Raw genomic sequence first — 18,310 nt, forward strand, 5'->3', positions numbered from 1 at the left:
ATCAGGAATTTGTTTATGTTGGACTTGAAGACATCCAAGTTGTAGTCAGGTGGGAAACAGGCAAACGGAACAGAGTTCCACAGGCGTGCACTTCTAAGAAAGAAGCTTTGTTCATGGAATCTATGCTTTTATTTAGGCACGATGAATCCAAATTATACGAATAAGCAATCTTCATCTCAAAAGTTCGGAAACATCAGTGAACTTTATGTAAATTAGTTTCAACCAAAACAATTTTCTGCTCTTATTAAATAATAGTTTGTCAATGAACAGAAGATTTTCTTCTGTGTATTGTAAGCGCTTAGAAAATTAAGAGCATTTATTTATAATGGAATATTTATTAAAATTTATATTTGAAACGGAAAACTAGTATCTGCAATATATACAAGGCGGCGCGATAAATTTGTTGTCCTAAAGAAAACAACACCACAGCTTTATTTTAAAACTTTTATTGTAAAAAAAAAGAAAAAAAGAAAAAAAATGAAAGAAAAAGAAAAAGAAAAAAAAGAAAAAAAAAGAAGAAAAAGAAAGAAAAGAAAAAAAAGAAAAGAAAAAAAAAAGAAAAGAAAAAGAAAGAAAAGAAAGAAAAGAAAAAAAAGAAAAGAAAAAGAAAGAAAAGAAAGAAAAAAAAAGAAAAAAAAAGAAAAAAGAAAAAGAAAAAAGAAGAAAAAAGAAAAAGAAAAAAGAAAAAAAGCAAGTCAGGTAACTTGATTATGTAGTAGACCTGACGTCTATTCAATGTAGCCGCCTTCAGCCTCAATCACAGTCTTGATATTCCACTGCAACTGAGATCATGCTTTTTCCACAAGCAGCAGCAAGAGCTTGGCAAATACTCAGCAGATGGCTGCGATCAGGCTGGCTTTGGTGTTGTGGGAGGTCATGTTGGTGATGTTCTCGACGTATGATCAAACGAAGTAGTCCAGCGGGTTTAGATCAGAGTAGGAGGGGAGGGTCAGTGAGAGAAAGGTACAAAGTCGTAGCACTCCTTCTGAAGCTAAGCCCAGCTTTTTTTTTTTGGACGTGGGACGACAGAGTCCTGCTGCCACACCAAGCAGCCACATTATTCAGCACATCCAGGTACCCTTTGGAGTTGACTTTCAAACCGACTTTGAAGATGTGAGCTGGCATAATGTGGCTCTCACTTGAAACCACACCAAAGACCATAACCATGGCCGGAAACTTTACAGAGCTGTATGCTCAAGCATTGAACCATCCAGATTTGTATTTTGAGGGTGCTGGCAATGGTCCTGTTGTCATAACTTGGATCAGTAGAAAGCATGAGTTATACAGCGGCGCATTTCTGATCTCGCTCGTTAAACATTGTGTCACTTTCAGACATGATAAAAGGCCCCTATCGCTCTTGGGATTTGTACTTAACAGGCCAAATAGATGATCTGAAAAAAAAACAAAAAAACAAAAAAACAAAACAAAAGGTTTTCATCAAACAAAAATGGAAGCAAATCTTTTCTCAGGCAGGAATTTTATCATTCAACCCTGTACACACATGGGGTTTTTGTCTTTGTCCAGGAAGACTAAACAATCAGACTCGATTGGCCATCCTCTTGACTTTTTTTTCTGAACATAATTCCAACAAGGTTTTAAAAAGAACTTACCATTGCAAGTTGTACCGTTTCCTTCATAACCAGATTTGCAGACGCAATTGTAACTTCCGTTCATGTTCTTGCATTCTGCATTCATTGAACAATTGTGCAAAGTGGAATTGTTGCATTCGTTGATATCTGGAATTGAAAGAAATATAATTAACTTTAGCCAGAAACCATTTTTGCAAACATTTCTATTTAGCTGATCGGACCGTTATCCTTGTACTTATTTACTTGCCTCCCCACGAGGGTAGGGTAGGGTTAAAAATTGTCTCAGTTATGACTGATTTCTCCACTAGATACTGCACTGATCTTGGCCTAATCCTTGTTATTCACAATAATTTTATAAAAAAAAAAAAAAAAATAAAAATAAATAAAAAAAAAAAAAAATAAAAATAAATAAATAAATGGTCAAACAAAAAACATGAAACACAGACAGGGAAACACCCAACAGATTAATTCTTTGTATGTCACTTGCATACATTAAAAAGGTTATTAAATTGATAGTTTTACAACCTTTTTAAATGTTTCTTGTCTGTAAAATTATTCAAGTTTTTGTGTGGAAACAAAATAACATCTTTACATCAAGTTAATGAATCTACATAATACGATAGCGGGTTATTTTGTGTCACACTTACATCTTTATTCTTCCGAGTGACTGTTTGTTTTGACCTTCCGTTTCTTGTAATAAATCATTGTACCAAGAATTATTCATAAGTTTTCAATTCGACTATAGCACTTAAGTTTATATATATACTAGCGGGGGTACCCGGCGTTGCCCGAGTGTTTGTTTCCGGGACGGGGGGGGGGGGGGAGTTTTAAAAAATGTTATGGTAGGTAAGTAGGAAGGATCAAACCCGGAGTCATGAGTAAAAGTAGGAAAATAAAGTGTGAAAAAAAACAAAAAAAAAAACATCTGCAACGTTAACAGTTCGGCCACCAAGAAAAGTCCATTCCAATTGTTTAGGAAAAAAAAAAAAAAAAAAAAAAAAAAACGACTACGGTAGGTCGGCGCGAACGTGAAAATATAATGTGAATTGTCCAGCACGCTAACCACTACGCCACAGAGCACTGCAGCTTAGTTTAGTGATTTTAAATAACTTCACATGAAAGAACTACGAAGCCAAACCGGTGTTCTCTTCTCAACTGTTCCTTGTGAACGATCCCCAAACGGTGTTAAGTGGTGGCAGGGGGAGGAGGAATTTATTAGAGAGAAAATATTTTACCACTTCCATTGATCTTAACTGATTTTGGCCGTGACTTCTCAGCAGAAAAAGTATAGAAATCTAAGATTATCGAGGAATTTGAGAAATAATAAGCCTATAACACATCTCAGATATTGTTCTGCCGTTTGTGCATATTATATTTGCATGAAATATCTTGATTTTTAATCCTATTAATGTCAAAATCAGACGGGAAAAAATGAGTTCATTTTATTTATATAGAAGAAGATATATACACACACACACACACATATATACTAGCAAAAGTACTCGTCGTTGACTGGGTTCAACAACAGCCTACAGAAAATGGACTCTGATTTATGAAAGTATGATAGGTTATGAAAAGGAAGGGTTGTAAAGAGATAGCTTCGAATTTGGAGAAATCAAAACCAAAGAAAAATATGATGAAAGCAAAAATAAAATAGATAAACCCCATAATTTATTATACCATACCTGTTCACACTGAAACACTTATCACAATATTCTGTGGATCTATATTAAAAAACCTTGTTAAACTTTGTGGCATATTTCCATTCTATGGAGGTCAGGCGCGAACGAACACCCCCATAATTTTATTATACCATATTTCTTCAAACTGAAACATTATCAAAGTATACTTACGCAGATAGATATGAAAAGTCTTTATTAAAGTTTGTGCCTATTTCCATTCTATGAAGGCCAGTCGCGAACGCAGACCCCACAATTTTATTATACCATCCCTATTTAAGTTAAAAACATACTTATCAAAGTATTTTGTACATATATATCAAAAACACTTGTAAACGTTTTTTTAATTTTTAAATTTATTTCCATACTTTGTGGACCAGGCGCGAATGCAGACCCCACAATTTTAATGAACCACCGTTCTGCTAGATCAAACATACCCATTCCTGTGTCTCGATACATCATCTATCATTATATGTAAACAGTTTTTTTAAAATAGTCAACCATATAGGAGCCTATTCGTGACCAGACACATATATATATATATATATATGTTGGATGTGATAACTAATGGCTACACATATGCAAACATGTTTCAGTGACCAACCTGCCAGGGAAAATCACCTCATCAGACCAAGAATATTCACGTGGATAGTCTTGGCCTGATGAGTCGATTCAAAACGGATCACATTTTCCACTAATGCCCTGCTAGTGTACTAGTAGTACCGTACTTTAGGGTAATTGTGCCAAGTCCAAGATAATTGCGTCAACTAACTAAAAGTGCTCTTTTGGCAACCAAACATATAAAGAGAACTTTTTTTAGTTGGTGTAATTACCCTCGGATTTGGCGCAATGACCCCAAAGTATGGTATCTCTTCTACGGTCATAAAACTGTCCTCCCAGGCATTATATATTTTTTTTCTGTTGATATGTTTCCACTATTTACTTAAAAGAAACCTCAGTACGAGTGAAGATTATTATTAGTATGAAAATTTATAGCAAGTAAACTACACAAAAACGTTGGTGTTTCATTTTCAGAGGCAATTGCAATTAAGAGAAAGAACTTACCATTGCAAGTTGTACCGTTTCCTTTATAACCAGATTTGCACATGCATTTGAAACTTCCATTCATGTTCTTGCAATCTGCATTTACTGAACAATCATGCAAAGTGAAATTTTTGCATTCGTCGATATCTGGAATTAAAACAAATATATTCTATATTAATCGAATTAACTATTTTCAAGGGTGAAGTCCACAACTCCATCCTTATCACTATTTGACCAAGATGGGCATCAAGACAGTTCCTCGCCCTCCCTATAGTCAAGACCTTGCTCCCTGTGACTTTTGGTTATTCCCTAAGCTCAAGGAAAATCAGAGAGGCTGTCATTATGAGAACACTGAGGAGATGAAAGAAGCTGTGATTAGGGTCAATGACACACAAAAGAATTCCATAGGCCTTCAACTTGTTAGAACGGTATAACAAGTGCATTGCAGCCGGAGGAGATTACTTCAGAGGGGATTAGAGTTTCATATATATCAATAAAAATACCAATAAGAAAAAGTCTGGAAACTTATTGAAGGCACCTCATATTTTTGTAATGTCAGTTTATCAAATACGGAACTAATTTTGCAAACACAAGTTCAGCTGAGAACATTCCCGAGTTTTTTTTTTTTTTTTTTTTACACTGGTTACCACTTATCAAGGCCCGGAAGCCACTCAGGGATAAGGGTTATTGCAAGTACATTACGTTAGTGTGGAGATTTGATGAAGTGTTTACTTAAGGGGGCGGTTCATTAGGAATTTGTTAAAGTTGGACCTGAAGACATCCAAGTTGTAGTCAGGTGGGAAGCAGGCAGACGGAACAGAGTTCCACAGGCGTACAGTTCTAAGAAAGAAGCTTTGTTCGTGGAATCCACGTTTTGATTTAGGCACAGATATAGAGTGGGGAAAATTTTTCACAGTGGATTCAGCTAGACAGGTGTTTTTCGTGAAAGTTTGGCGAGGGGGGGACCAGAGATTGGAGTTCAGACGAGCACCTGCCATGGAAATAATGATAAAACAAGGATAGGCTCGCAATGTCTCTTCTGTGGGAGAGAGGTTGCAGGGTAGAGAAAAGTGCATCCCCCACTAAGACACAAAGTCTATTTTGTACTCTGTCAAGGAAGGATAGGCTGTTTTTAGCAGCTCCTGCCCAGATATGGCAGCAGTATTCCATCCTTGGACGTACTTGGCTTTTATATAGATAGAGAATTGCATCAGTAGTGAGATATCTTCTGAAGCGGTGGAAGGATCCCACCATCTTTCCAGCGACCTTGGCAACAGACTTGATGTACGTGTTCCATTTCAGATCAGGAGTAAAGGTCAAACCCAAAAGCTTGTCAAAACACGTTTGTATGCATGTTAGGTGTTAACAGATACACAGAGATTGTAGCAGCAGCTTCTCTTCAGAATTACTACCATTTGATTTTCCTAAAGCATACCTAAGCCATGTCTATAACTCATTCAGCTTGGCCATAAGACAGTGGATGGTATGGAGCAGTTATCATGTGACTAATTGAAAAGTCTTTGCAGAAATCTTCAAATTCTTTAGCCGTAAATAGAGCTTCATTATCAGAAATAATTGTATCAGGAATACAAAATAACACATTAAATATAGATTCATTATACAGAGCCCAGGACTGCATTTTTGTATTCGTTACAAAGTGATTGTTAAATTTGTGATTAGGGAAAATATCTTGCCTAGGGCCATCAAGACACTAGCAGCAATCATTAGTAACAAGAGAGTTTTTATTTCCTTAATGTCTACAGAGACAGGAAAATAAAGTCACTGGAGGATTTTGAACTGAAATAGATTCTTCATTTTTAATGACATCTTTCTTTAATTTTAACACCGTATGACCAAGACATTGGGAATTAAAAAAAAATGCAAAATTTAAATATTTATTTATTAAAAATAAGGTTTTAAAATGTTGCCCATTTTCAGCTTTTCATATTACCTCTCACTATGGCAATGTCAAATGGCCACCAAGTTCCCCACACTTGCCAATTTTTTCTTGTGGGGATATCTTAAAGAAATGCTCCATGTTAACAAACCCTAAACCTGCAATCTGTCATGAATAATGTTTTGGAAAGAGCACAAATATGCGAAGTTGAAAATGGGCAACATTTAAAGGAGATTTTTCATAAACAAAAGATGATTAATTTTGCCTTTTTTAAAAAACATTTTCCCAATGTCTTATAATTATGGCAAGTCTGCTATACAGAAATGTTGAGATTGCATTTCCATGGGAAATTCAAGCTAATTTTAATTCAAAGAAAGAACTTACCATTGCAAATTTTACCGTTTCCTTCATAACCAGATTTGCAGACGCAATTGTAACTTCCGTTCATGTTCTTGCATTCTGCATTCATTGAACAATTGTGCGAAGTGGAATTGTTGCATTCGTTGATATCTGGAATTGAAAGAAATATATTTTATAGATTCATTAACTTTATACGCTGTTATGGTCCACCGACTTAGTTGGATTTGGACCTTAGAATTCATCCCCTCGTCTGTTCGTCCCCCAAATTCTCAATACCTCATTACATTTTTCTGAAATTTTGCATGAAGTTACAACTACCCAAAGGATAAAATGTAACATTCTCAAATTTTTGATGTTGCATCAAAAGGGGGTCAAAACGATCACAAATAGCACTTTTCGGGATATAGAATCTTTTCAGACCGTTAGATTTTGCTGAAAATTACCCAAAAGCAAGACCACGTGGATATGCATCTGGAAATGTAATATTTGTCCCTGGGAAAATTCTGGTTGTGTCACCAGGGGGTTAAAAGGGGCCATAATGGCCAAAAATAGCACTTTTAGGGACATAGAATATTTTCTGACGATTAGATTTTGTTGAAAATTACCTAAAAGCAGGATCACATGGATATACATCTGGAAATGTAATATTTGACTCTGGGAAAATTCTGGGGTTCTTTAGGGGTGAAAAATACCTTTTGGGGCTAATTTTTATTTTTCTCCTAAAATTCAAGGCATCAGTCGAGGGACCATGTAGGTTTTTGGCTTTTTTTATATTTTGATGTGACCATTATTGTTGATTTTTAACGTTCACAATGTTTCAGTTGTTGTGGACACAGACCAGACTAGATTTACATTTTGGCATTGTCCAAGAATCGTTACTCTTGTGGTGCCGTGCTTGATACCAAATCTCATGATTAACAGCGGTATCAAATGCCGGAAGTTGGCTCTATTTATTTAGGTATCTCATATGCATAACATGCAATATCCCCCTGAAGCTAAGAGCAGTGGTGTAGCTAGAGGGTAGGGGGGCAGTCTGCCCCGGGTAACAGTAAAAGAGGGGTGACACAATTCCCCCCCCCCCCCAACAAAATTCTTTAGTCAGGCTAAGGTGAGAAAATAGTCTAAAAAAACAAAAAAAAAAAAATTTATATGTAAAGTTTTTAATTTTTTCTAAAATTAGAGAAACTTTTACACTTTTTTTTATATTAACTGAAGAATATTTTTTCCGATCGTTATTGAAAACTCTAAACCTTGTATTTTTTAAAGTTTTTAAGAGTACATTTGATGACACTCATTTAATTTTCTTTTCACTGAAAAATAATTGGAAAAAGGATTAAGTGTTTATATATATATATATATATATATATATATATATATAGTGTTGTATCTAAGTGGGCGGGGCGGCGGCTGTCCAGGTGATGGCAAAGGAAGGGTAACACAATTTCAGTGTGATGACATTTAAGTAGACCACCTTGGGTGACGTTTAACTATGTCACTGGCTTAGAGGTTTTACACCCCACTCACTCCTAACTATTCCAGGAGGTCTGTGCCACTCTTTCATGTACTCTTCGCAAATTTTTAATGAAGAGCTTGTTTATCTTCATCCTCTACAACTTTTGTTTCGCCTCACCCTTTTTTGGGGGTGCGGGAGCACTTAAATTTGGAAGTGAAGAAAATTGTTAAAAACTAATTTTTACGTTTCTGAAATAAGATTTTTTGAGATGAGGATTGGTTATTCGTATTATTTGAATTGATCGGACTACTGTTCTCATCTTGGGTGTGATTTTCACGATGTAACCTCCGACCTTCTTCAGGTTTATCTTGCCAAACTCAGGAATTTGGATGGAATTTCAAATGAAACCCTTTATTTACTTCATGGGGGTAGCATGCTCTTGTTCCATCAGCCATGACTGGTTAGAAATCCTAAGTAATTCACAATTGCCTTTCCCAGTTGCCCACACTCGGAATTGAACCTTCAACCTTCAGGAGAAGGTCACTTTGACAATTTTTCCAAGTACTCTAACCACTGCGCCACAAGTTTTTGCACAAAGTAAATAAAGGATTCCGCTCGAAATTCCCAGAGTTTGCCAATGTACACCTTGTGACCCAACCTCCTATGATGGTTGGATTTTATAGTAATAACGGTTTTATTAGAGCCAAGTTAAAGCCTTTATTATGTGAACGCTCCCGGGCAATTTCCGATTGCCCTGCTGACTGCATTTGTTTGGTTAATGACTAAACCAAAAACAACTTCAACTGAGTGGATTTGAGATTGATAATATTTTACTAATAAAACCATCTAATTTGAGAGAATAATAGTGATTTATTGTTTTGGGTGGTTCACTGAAAGCTGGGATGAATGGGACCAGAATTGGCTCAGCATGATGGTTTGGTTTTGTTTTAGCTTAACGGCATATCAACCCTTTTCAGGTTATTCAATGCCAAACTCAGGATTAAAAAAAAAAAATTATGTATTCAAAGAACTTTATGACGTCGAGTATCAATCAATTCTGTATAGTTCAATAGTTTTGTTTGTTTTAATATCTAACGATCTTTTTTTTTTTTTTTTTTTTTTTTTTTTAGGTTTTATATATCCTCATATATTCATTCATAAGGTTTAGTTGGGTTGATTCAGAGAATGATTTATATTTTTGTAAAGATCCTTGTTACTCTTAAAAAGGATAATATTTCCTCTAGACAGTTGTTTTCGAAAAGTTTCTTCATGCTGTTGTGTTTGAGGTACTGTTTTCTATCTTTATTTAGAGCTCTACATTCCACCAAAAGATGTTTAATGGTGCAAGTTTTCTGGCAGAATGGGCATTTGTTTGGTTAATGACTAAACCAAAACAACTTCAGCTGAGTGGATTTGAGATTGATAATATTTTGATACTAACATTATTTTGTTAATAAAACCATCTAATTCGAGAGAATAATAGTGATTTATTGTTTTGGGTTCACTGAAAGCTGGGATGAATGGGACCAGAATTGGCTCAGCATGAGAACTTATTAGAAGATTGCATCATTCCATAACGTGGCAGTGACCAATCGATGAAGAATGGATTATTATGTAGTGATGACTGATTAATGGGGCAAAAACACCCTGGTTCACCGGATAAAAAACACCAGGATGACCAAATTTTGTCAGAGTCTGAACTAGCTCCAAACTGCCGACACCCCCTTCCTCATACTGCTTGCTAACCCCACTCTCACTGACCACCAAGCGACGATAATACTAAAAGAGAGAAAGAAAAACAGAAACCAATTCTTCATTGCAGATAAATTTTTCTTATTTTTGAACTAACTGTTACATTCAACTGTAAATATTTGCATTGTAGAAAACAATGTATTTGGAATTTAATCTCACTGCATAACAAAACATTGTAGTTAGAAGGTTTATTTGATAATATAATTCTTGTAGAAACAAGAACTGATGACTGGAGTTTTGATTTGTCTACAGGATTTATAACTTAATTATAAAGCTGAACAATCCACTCTAGTTATTTTCTTTCAGGAGACAGCAAGCGGAAAGGGCACCCAACTTAGCGCTGAGAACAGGCGGTGGCCTGCAGATCTAAAAGAAACCCAGTGTGGGCCGTGCGTCATCTGTTCCCTGGAGACTTTGAATTGTTTTCCTTTGTTTTTTTTCTTTTACTTGCGGAAAAGGAATAATCAGAATCGTGCATCAACCTGTCATCGTATACATGATCAAGGCCAAACTGCTGAACTTTCTTGGGTGTTCCGAAATCAGAACCACCTAGAACTGGACTTATGTATAAGGTGGAAACTCCTTTGAGTCTTCGTTTGGTTATACCTGAAAAAGGTCGAAGACTATAGCGGTCGAAAATAAGTTGAGAGGTACAATAGTCTGAATAATTCAAATAACATGGTCCTGGATATGACCTAAAACTATATCCGATGGTGAAGCCCCACCATGCGGACCTTGGGGAGTGTGGAGCCACCCTTTAATTGCCATTGCTCCCAGGTCCACTGACCCGGAGTGGTAGTACCTGTTAAGGTCCCAACTATGAGTTAAATAGAATCTGACTTTAAAAAAAAATATATATACTCTATTAAAAATCGTTCCTCAAAATAACTAGATTCGGCATTAAATAACCTGAAAAGGGTTGATATGCCGTAAAACAAAAACAACCAAATGATCACAAATAGCACTTTTCGGGACATAGAATCTTTTCCGACCGTTAGATTTTGCTGAAAATTACCCAAAAGCAAGACCACGTGGATATACATCTGAAAATGTAATATTTGACCCTAGGAAAATTCTGGTTGTGTCACAGGGGGTTAATAGGATGATCTGATAAAAAAAAAAAACAAATAAACAAAAAAAAAAAAAAAAACGGTTTTCATCAAACAAAAATGGAATCAAGTCTTCTTTTCTAAGGCAAGAATTTTAGCGTTCCACCCTGTACACACATGGGGTTTTTGTCTTTGTCCAGGAAGACTAAACAATCAGATTCGATTGGCCATTCTCTTGACTTTTTTTTCTGAACATAATTCCAACAAGGTTTTAAAAAGAACTTACCATTGCAAGTTTTACCGTTTTCTTCATAACCAGATTTGCAGACGCAATTGTAACTTCCGTTAGTGTTCTTGCATTCGGCATTCATTGAACAATTGTGCAAAGTGGAATTGTTGCATTCGTTGATATCTGGAATTGAAAGAAATATATTTAATATTAATCAAGGTAACCGTTTTTGTAATTGATAATATCTTGATTATTTGACCATTATTATTATTATTATTATTATACTAGCAAGGCTACTCGGCATTGCCCGGAGCCATAAAAGTAAACAAAATAAAGTGTTTATTTTAAAATGATGTAACAGGAAAAAAAGGGCTTCCACATTTTTCTTATGATACTAACGGGAACTAATTGTAAATCATATTTAGACATCCCCCTGCGCCTAGCAGCTGTGCTCCCAAATTGCTAAGGATCAATTTATTCAAAATATAAAACATTTAATGTTGAAATTTTACTCTGGATTTAAGATCGCATTCAGTTGTATAGCGCTGGATCATGCTGAAATAATGTTTGTGTGTGTGTGTGGGCCACAGTCGGGGAAGGGGGCTAGCCTCTAAAGAAACGTAACTAACTCTAAAATTAATAGATTTTAAAAATTAAAAACGTGTGTGTGAGAAGGGGAGAAATAAAGATAACGGGTATACATGTTTTTTTTTCCAGTTGAAAAGTTAAAAGAAAAGTTAATCGATAAATAAAAGATTTCAACCCCGACACAAATTTTGTAAGAAAGAAAGAAAACAAGCGAAGCATGCATAGTCCCCCGTGAGTGCACAGTGAATGAGGCATAAAAAAAAATGACTAAGTTCAGCATTGCCCCCCCCCCATTTAGCCCCAAAAGTCCCCAGACGACATCAAATCCTGGTGAAAATTAACAAACGGTGCAGTTTTAGGCCTTAACATATGTAAATTTGAGTGCTTCACCATGTAAAAAAAATGACCAAGTCCATCATTCCCCCCCCCCCCATTTAGCCCCCAAAGCCCCAAGGCCGTAACATATTTGAGTTCAGCACCATGCAAAACTACTAAATAGACACATGCAGGAAATTTTGGACAAATATGGTAAAATAGTCTTAAAAAAAAAAAAAAAAAAAAAAAAAAAATATGGAGTGTTTTTATTAGCCCTAAAAGACTCCCTGGGGCACACTCAAGAGTTCTCATGAAGTATAGACAAACAATATTATATAGAAATCAGTTACAACGATAAAAAAAAAAAAAAAAATAAAAAAAAGGATAAACAAATTCTAGTCAAAACAGCCAACGCTTTCTCTGGTTTATTTTATTTTTTTGTAATTTATGCAAAAAATTATGGAAATAATCCTAGGTGATGCTGGATAACCATGCCAGTTGTTTATATAAATTATATTTTAAGGTATATATAATATATATATAAATAATATCGTCCAAATTGTTTCGAATAACAAGTTCAATGAAGTTTCGTGTCTAGCCTCAGAGCATATATACTGGTTTAAAATGACCAAAAAAAGAATCAGTAGCCAATCATAATTTTTGCTTTTTTTTCTCCCCCAGTGAATTCTTATTCTTTTTTTTCAGCGAATGCCTATTTTTTATTCTTTTTTTTTTTCAGCGAATGCCTATTTTTTATTCTTTTTTTTTTTCAGCGAATGCCTATTTTTTATTCTTTTTTTTTCAGCGAATGCCTATTTTTTATTCTTTTTTTTTTCAGCGAATGCCTATTTTTTATTCTTTTTTTTTCAACGAATACCTATTTTTTATTCTTTTTTTTTTCAGCGAATACCTATTTTTTATTCTTTTTTTTTTCAGCGAATACCTATTTTTTATTCTTTTTTTTTTCAGCGAATACCTATTTTTTATTCTTTTTTTTTCAGCGAATACCTATTTTTTATTCTTTTTTTTTTCAGCGAATACCTATTTTTTATTCTTTTTTTTTTCAGCGAATACCTATTTTTTATTCTTTTTTTTTTCAGCGAATACCTATTTTTTATTCTTTTTTTTTCAGCGAATACCTATTTTTTATTCTTTTTTTTTTCAGCGAATGCCTATTTTTTATTCTTTTTTTTTTCAGCGAATGCCTATTTTTTATTCTTTTTTTTTTCAGCGAATGCCTATTTTTTATTCTTTTTTTTTCAGCGAATGCCTATTTTTTATTCTTTTTTTCAGCGAATACCTATTTTTTATTCTTTTTTTTTTCAGCGAATACCTATTTTTTATTCTTTTTTTTTTCAGCGAATGCCTATTTTTTATTCTTTTTTTTTCAGCGAATGCCTATTTTTTATTCTTTTTTTCAGCGAATGCCTATTTTTTATTCTTTTTTTTTTCAGCGAATGCCTATTTTTTTTATCCTCTTATGCGAGTTAAACAATTCATAAAACTATTCATTTTAATCATATTTTTATGCTGTACCGGTCATTCAGTCAGGACTGTAGATTCATTTAAAAAAACTTTCCCATCCTGGTACAGTTATTCTAGTACCACATACACTCACTACATATGTGTGCTTGTGATATAGAGATATCGAACAATTTAATTAGATTTGCAAATCTTCAAACCCTTTTCAAAGCATAATTCAAAGTTTTTACATAAAAAAAAAAAAACAAACCCCTTACCATTGCAAGATAGCTATACAGAAATGTTGAGATTACATTTCCATGGGAAATTCAAGCTAATTCTAATTCAAAGAAAGAACTTACCATTGCAAGTTTTACCGTTTCCTTCATAACCAGATTTGCAGACGCAATTGTAACTCCCGTTCGTGTTCTTGCATTCTGCATTCATTGAACAATTGTGCGAAGTGGAATTGTTGCATTCGTTGATATCTGAAATTGAAAGAAATATATTTTATTGATTCATTAACTTTATACGCTGTTATGGTTCACCGACTTAGTTGGATTTGGACCTTAGAATTCACCCCCTCATCTGTTCGTCCCCCAAATTCTCAATAACTAATTACATTTTTCTGAAATTTTGCATGAAGTTACAACTACCCAAAGGATAAAATGTAACATTCTCAAATTTTTGATGTTGCATCAAAAGGGGGTCAAAATGATCACAAATAGCACTTTTCGGGACATAGAATCTTTTCCGACCGTTAGATTTTGCTGAAAATTACCCAAAAGCAAGACCACGTGGATATACATCTGAAAATGTAATATTTGACCCTGGGAAAATTTTGGTTGTGTCACAGGGGGTTAATAGGATGATCTGAAAAAAAAAAAAAAAAAAAAAAAAACCCAAATAAAAAAAAAAAAAAAAAAAAACGGTTTTCATCAAACAAAAATGGAATCAAGTCTTCTTTTCTAAGGCAAGAATTTTAGCGTTCAACCCTGTACACACATGGGGTTTTTGTCTTTGTCCAGGAAGACTAAACAATCAGATTCGATTGGCCATCCTCTTGACTTTTTTTTCTGAACATAATTCCAACAAGGTTTAAAAAAAAAACAAAAAAAAACTTACCGTTGCAAGTTTTACCGTTTCCTTCATAACCAGATTTGCAGACGCAATTGTAACTTCCGTTAGTGTTCTTGCATTCTGCATTCATTGAACAATTGTGCAAAGTGGAATTGTTGCATTCATTGATATCTGGAATTGAAAGAAATATACATTTAATACTAGTTGAATTACTAATATTATATGATTTAATTTGTAAACTAGCGAGAATACCCGGCGTTGCCTGGAGTCATAAAAATAGAAAAGGTTAAAACTAATATCTTTGAATTAACATTTGTTTATCTCACTTTCTCCCCCCCCCAACCCAGCCCATTCCTCTCTTCCATGTTAATCTATACTATTAATAAAATAGTGACTGTTTATTTGTGTGTGTGTGTGTGTGTGTGTGTGCGCGCGTATCAATAAAATTTTTGAACGGATGCACCGAATTAAAAAATTCGGTTTTTTACCTAGATTGTCCTTATCTATATATGGTTCGTAATGAACAACGCCGAGTCACACAAAAAGCTCGAAACAAGGGTTTGGGGACCGTTTCCTTTTTTGTCGAAAAAGTTACCTGCCCATGTGAACTGAATTTAGCACTGTCTGTATACAGTCACAGTAACATCTTTTGGCATACGGACAGGACTTGTGGCACAATGGATAACACGTCTAACTACAGATCAGAAGATTCCAGGTTCAAATCCTGGCAAGTTCGTAAGAATTTTAACGATCATTTATCCAACGCTTACTCATTATCCTTACCTTTAGTTAGGGTATTTTTGTTTTTTTAGTGATTTTGTTTTGTGCGTATGGGAATTTCCCATACTCTGAGTTCACAGGTTAAACGTTGATGGTAAGATGATGTCGAGTGTATTTAGTGTCGAGTGTATTTAGTGTCGAGTGTACTCGATTTTGTGTTTGACTCGGTGTTGTATGTGCCGAAGCGGCACAGCAGCTAGTGCAAAAAAAAAAAAATAAAAATAATGAAAGTCATCTACCTTTCCTTTATGTAATAGATATCTTTAGAAATGGCTTAAAAACAGCCCTTTTCATGACAGAACCGAGCCTAGTTAACACCCAAAAATGAATTTATATATAAAAAAAAAAAAAAACTATCAGAGAGACTCGACGTTGCCCGGGATTGAATGATGATCAACGAATGTTTCACACTCCCATATTTTTACTGTCATCGAAATATGTGAAATTGCCCATTTTTCAATCAAATCGATTGATTTCTTACTCATTGGGGATCCATCACGGTGCACCAAGACGAAGCTTCACATGCCTCCTATGTTCACAATACATTATAGTCTACATTGCACTGTAGAGAACCTGTTGATTTTATAAAAAATTTTTTATATGAATAGATTGAATTAAAGTTTAAAATGCAAAAGTCAAGTATCATGCTTCAATTGTGCTATAAACAGAAACATTAATTTCGAACGCGCCAGTCATATCAAAAACCTACTGTTGATTTTATATGGGTTGACCTTTCTGCTTGTGTGGCAAAAAAACTTATCAAATGCATTTATGATGTTAGGCTGTTAACTTTAGTCAAAATCGCTTGTTTTTTCATTGGATTTTTTCGATTGATGATACTTATGTTTATTGTATATGATACTTATCTATAATATTGACAGTGGCGTACCTATGTAAAATGGCGCCCATGGCAAAGTTTGAATGCGCGCCCCTTAATAATTTATACCTTAGATATACCTAACCTACATAATATTATAATACAGGCACAATTTTAACGAAAGATAAACCATGAAATGAATGTTTTAATAAAGTAATTATATGGTTATTCTTGCTTTAAGCACCCATGTCAGAGTGGCGCCCATGGCACGGGCCATGCCTGCCATACCCTAGATACGCCACTGGATATTGATGATACTCATCGAAGACACTGTGATACAAAACCTATCTAAGAACACTGACAGGCACGTAAAGTATCTTTGTAAGAAATTTCATAAAACCCGGTCCAACCATTTTCAAGTCCATAGGGAATGCGTGCACACAATTTTCCTTTCATATAATTACGGTTTTAGACATTCATATAGAGCAATGCTTGTTTTTGAGTCTTTTTTACTTTTAACTTGACAGACAACTGTCTTTTATAAATTAAATAGCGGGGGTATCCGGCGTTGCCTGGGTGTTTGGAGGTGTGTATGTAGGAGGAGGGGGGGACACTGTTTTAATATTATAATAAAAAAAACAAAAAAAAACCACAATGTTAAAAAAATTGGAAAAACCAAAACAAAGCAAAAAGGAAAAAAAAAAGTGTAAAAAGAAAAAAAATTTAGGTAGGAAGCTAGGCTCGAACCTGAAGCATCGAGGCTAAGACGAAAAAAAAAAAAGCCTGACACGTTACCCCTACACCAAAAAGACATAATTGAGAACGAATAAAATTAAACCTTTAAAAACACTTGAAGTGTCGAGCTTCAAAACGATACCAATCTCATGAAAATCCGTTGCCTCTGTCGAAAGTTTTAGGCAGACATGCATACATGATGATTGCAACGTCTTGTCAGATGAATGCCACTCCCTCAGACACTTGAAGTCCACAAGCCCAAAATGACTTCCATCGCCACAGGACCATTTTGATAGACAAATGCCTGAGGGAGTATCTATACACAAATGTTACAGAGTCTTAGCTTTATACGACAGCTAAGTCTCTCTCTCGGTTCAAAATGTTGAGATCCAGCAACAAGCAAGAGCAAGATAGCCAGCAACGAGTTAAACTGAAGACCAGCTTAATGCGGGTACTGGTCTCCCGCTTTATGGTTTTTTTTAAATCAGAGATTTGCTTCTCCTAGAAAGGTTGCCTCCACCACGGCTTACGGGAGCCCTCTCCACTCCAACACACATATACACACACACAAATATACACGGTGCTAGTTGGCCATTGACCCAGAAAAAGGGTTCATTCACCCTTTGGAACATACATACATACATACATTTAAACAGACAGGTGAGATTTATGAGATGCTTTGTCACATTTCATATGTTTTGTCATTTTTTTTTTTTTTTTTTTTTTTTTAAATATAGTCATCTTCCTTCAATACTAACAAGCTGAAATACTTGTTTATTCCCGGTTCCTTAAGTTTGCTTGAATTTTTTTTATTAGACTAGCAAACCGCCTGGCATTGCCCAGTCATAAGATACACTTAAATGATATTTTAATTCATGAATATCAAACATTATCATTATAGAGACAATATTTTTTCATTGAAGAACATCGTAGAATTGAAAACCAACACTCGCTACAAACACAGGCAGGAGCTACTTCTTAGGACTTCGAGATTTGAAATCCATTTTCTCCTTGGCTCGTCAAATGACAAGCCAGCTCTCTGGTATGTGACAGAGTATATACAAGGCGAAATCTGAAACCATTAATCCTCTTTCTCACTAAGCCTCGCAGTGCACATTGCCGGGGGGGGGGGGGTTGGCCCCCAGCCAAACGCGATTACTACAAGCTAAAAATGACTCTTCTACTTACCATTTATTTCCATGTGCTGTACCCAAACGGACATTCTTTGTCATGCTAAAGGACATACACTCTCGACAACACGTCGACACATTGAATATTTTTGCCCCTTCTTTCTCTCTTAACCGGCTTCCTTTTTCTCCAGCAGCTACTACCTATAAACATGTGTAAACAGAACTGAACTGTTCTCTTTTTCAACTAACCGGCACACTTAATTCTATCTCTACACAAGAACAATTCAACCTACTAACCCGTTTCTCTCTTGTACATGTTACTAACGAAGATGACAAAGTTATTTATTAGTAT

At 35.0% G+C, this 18,310-nt stretch overlaps 1 protein-coding gene across 1 annotated transcript in view; it reads right to left on the reverse strand.

The window, feature by feature from the left end:
- LOC145258346 (uncharacterized) overlaps positions 1–18,310 on the reverse strand; it is a gene marked incomplete in the record, with an annotated part of 299,186 nt that overhangs the window by 156,858 nt on the left and 124,018 nt on the right. Inside the window, 6 exon segments of the mRNA XM_080116539.1 lie at positions 1,611–1,736; positions 4,334–4,459; positions 6,594–6,719; positions 11,110–11,235; positions 13,779–13,904; positions 14,542–14,667. Coding sequence (XP_079972665.1) covers positions 1,611–1,736; positions 4,334–4,459; positions 6,594–6,719; positions 11,110–11,235; positions 13,779–13,904; positions 14,542–14,667 — 756 coding nt within the window.

Source organism: Euprymna scolopes, chromosome 33, assembly GCF_053919585.1.
Source record: "Euprymna scolopes isolate OS-2025 chromosome 33, ASM5391958v1, whole genome shotgun sequence".
In the NCBI taxonomy this organism is placed as follows: domain Eukaryota; kingdom Metazoa; phylum Mollusca; class Cephalopoda; order Sepiida; family Sepiolidae; genus Euprymna; species Euprymna scolopes.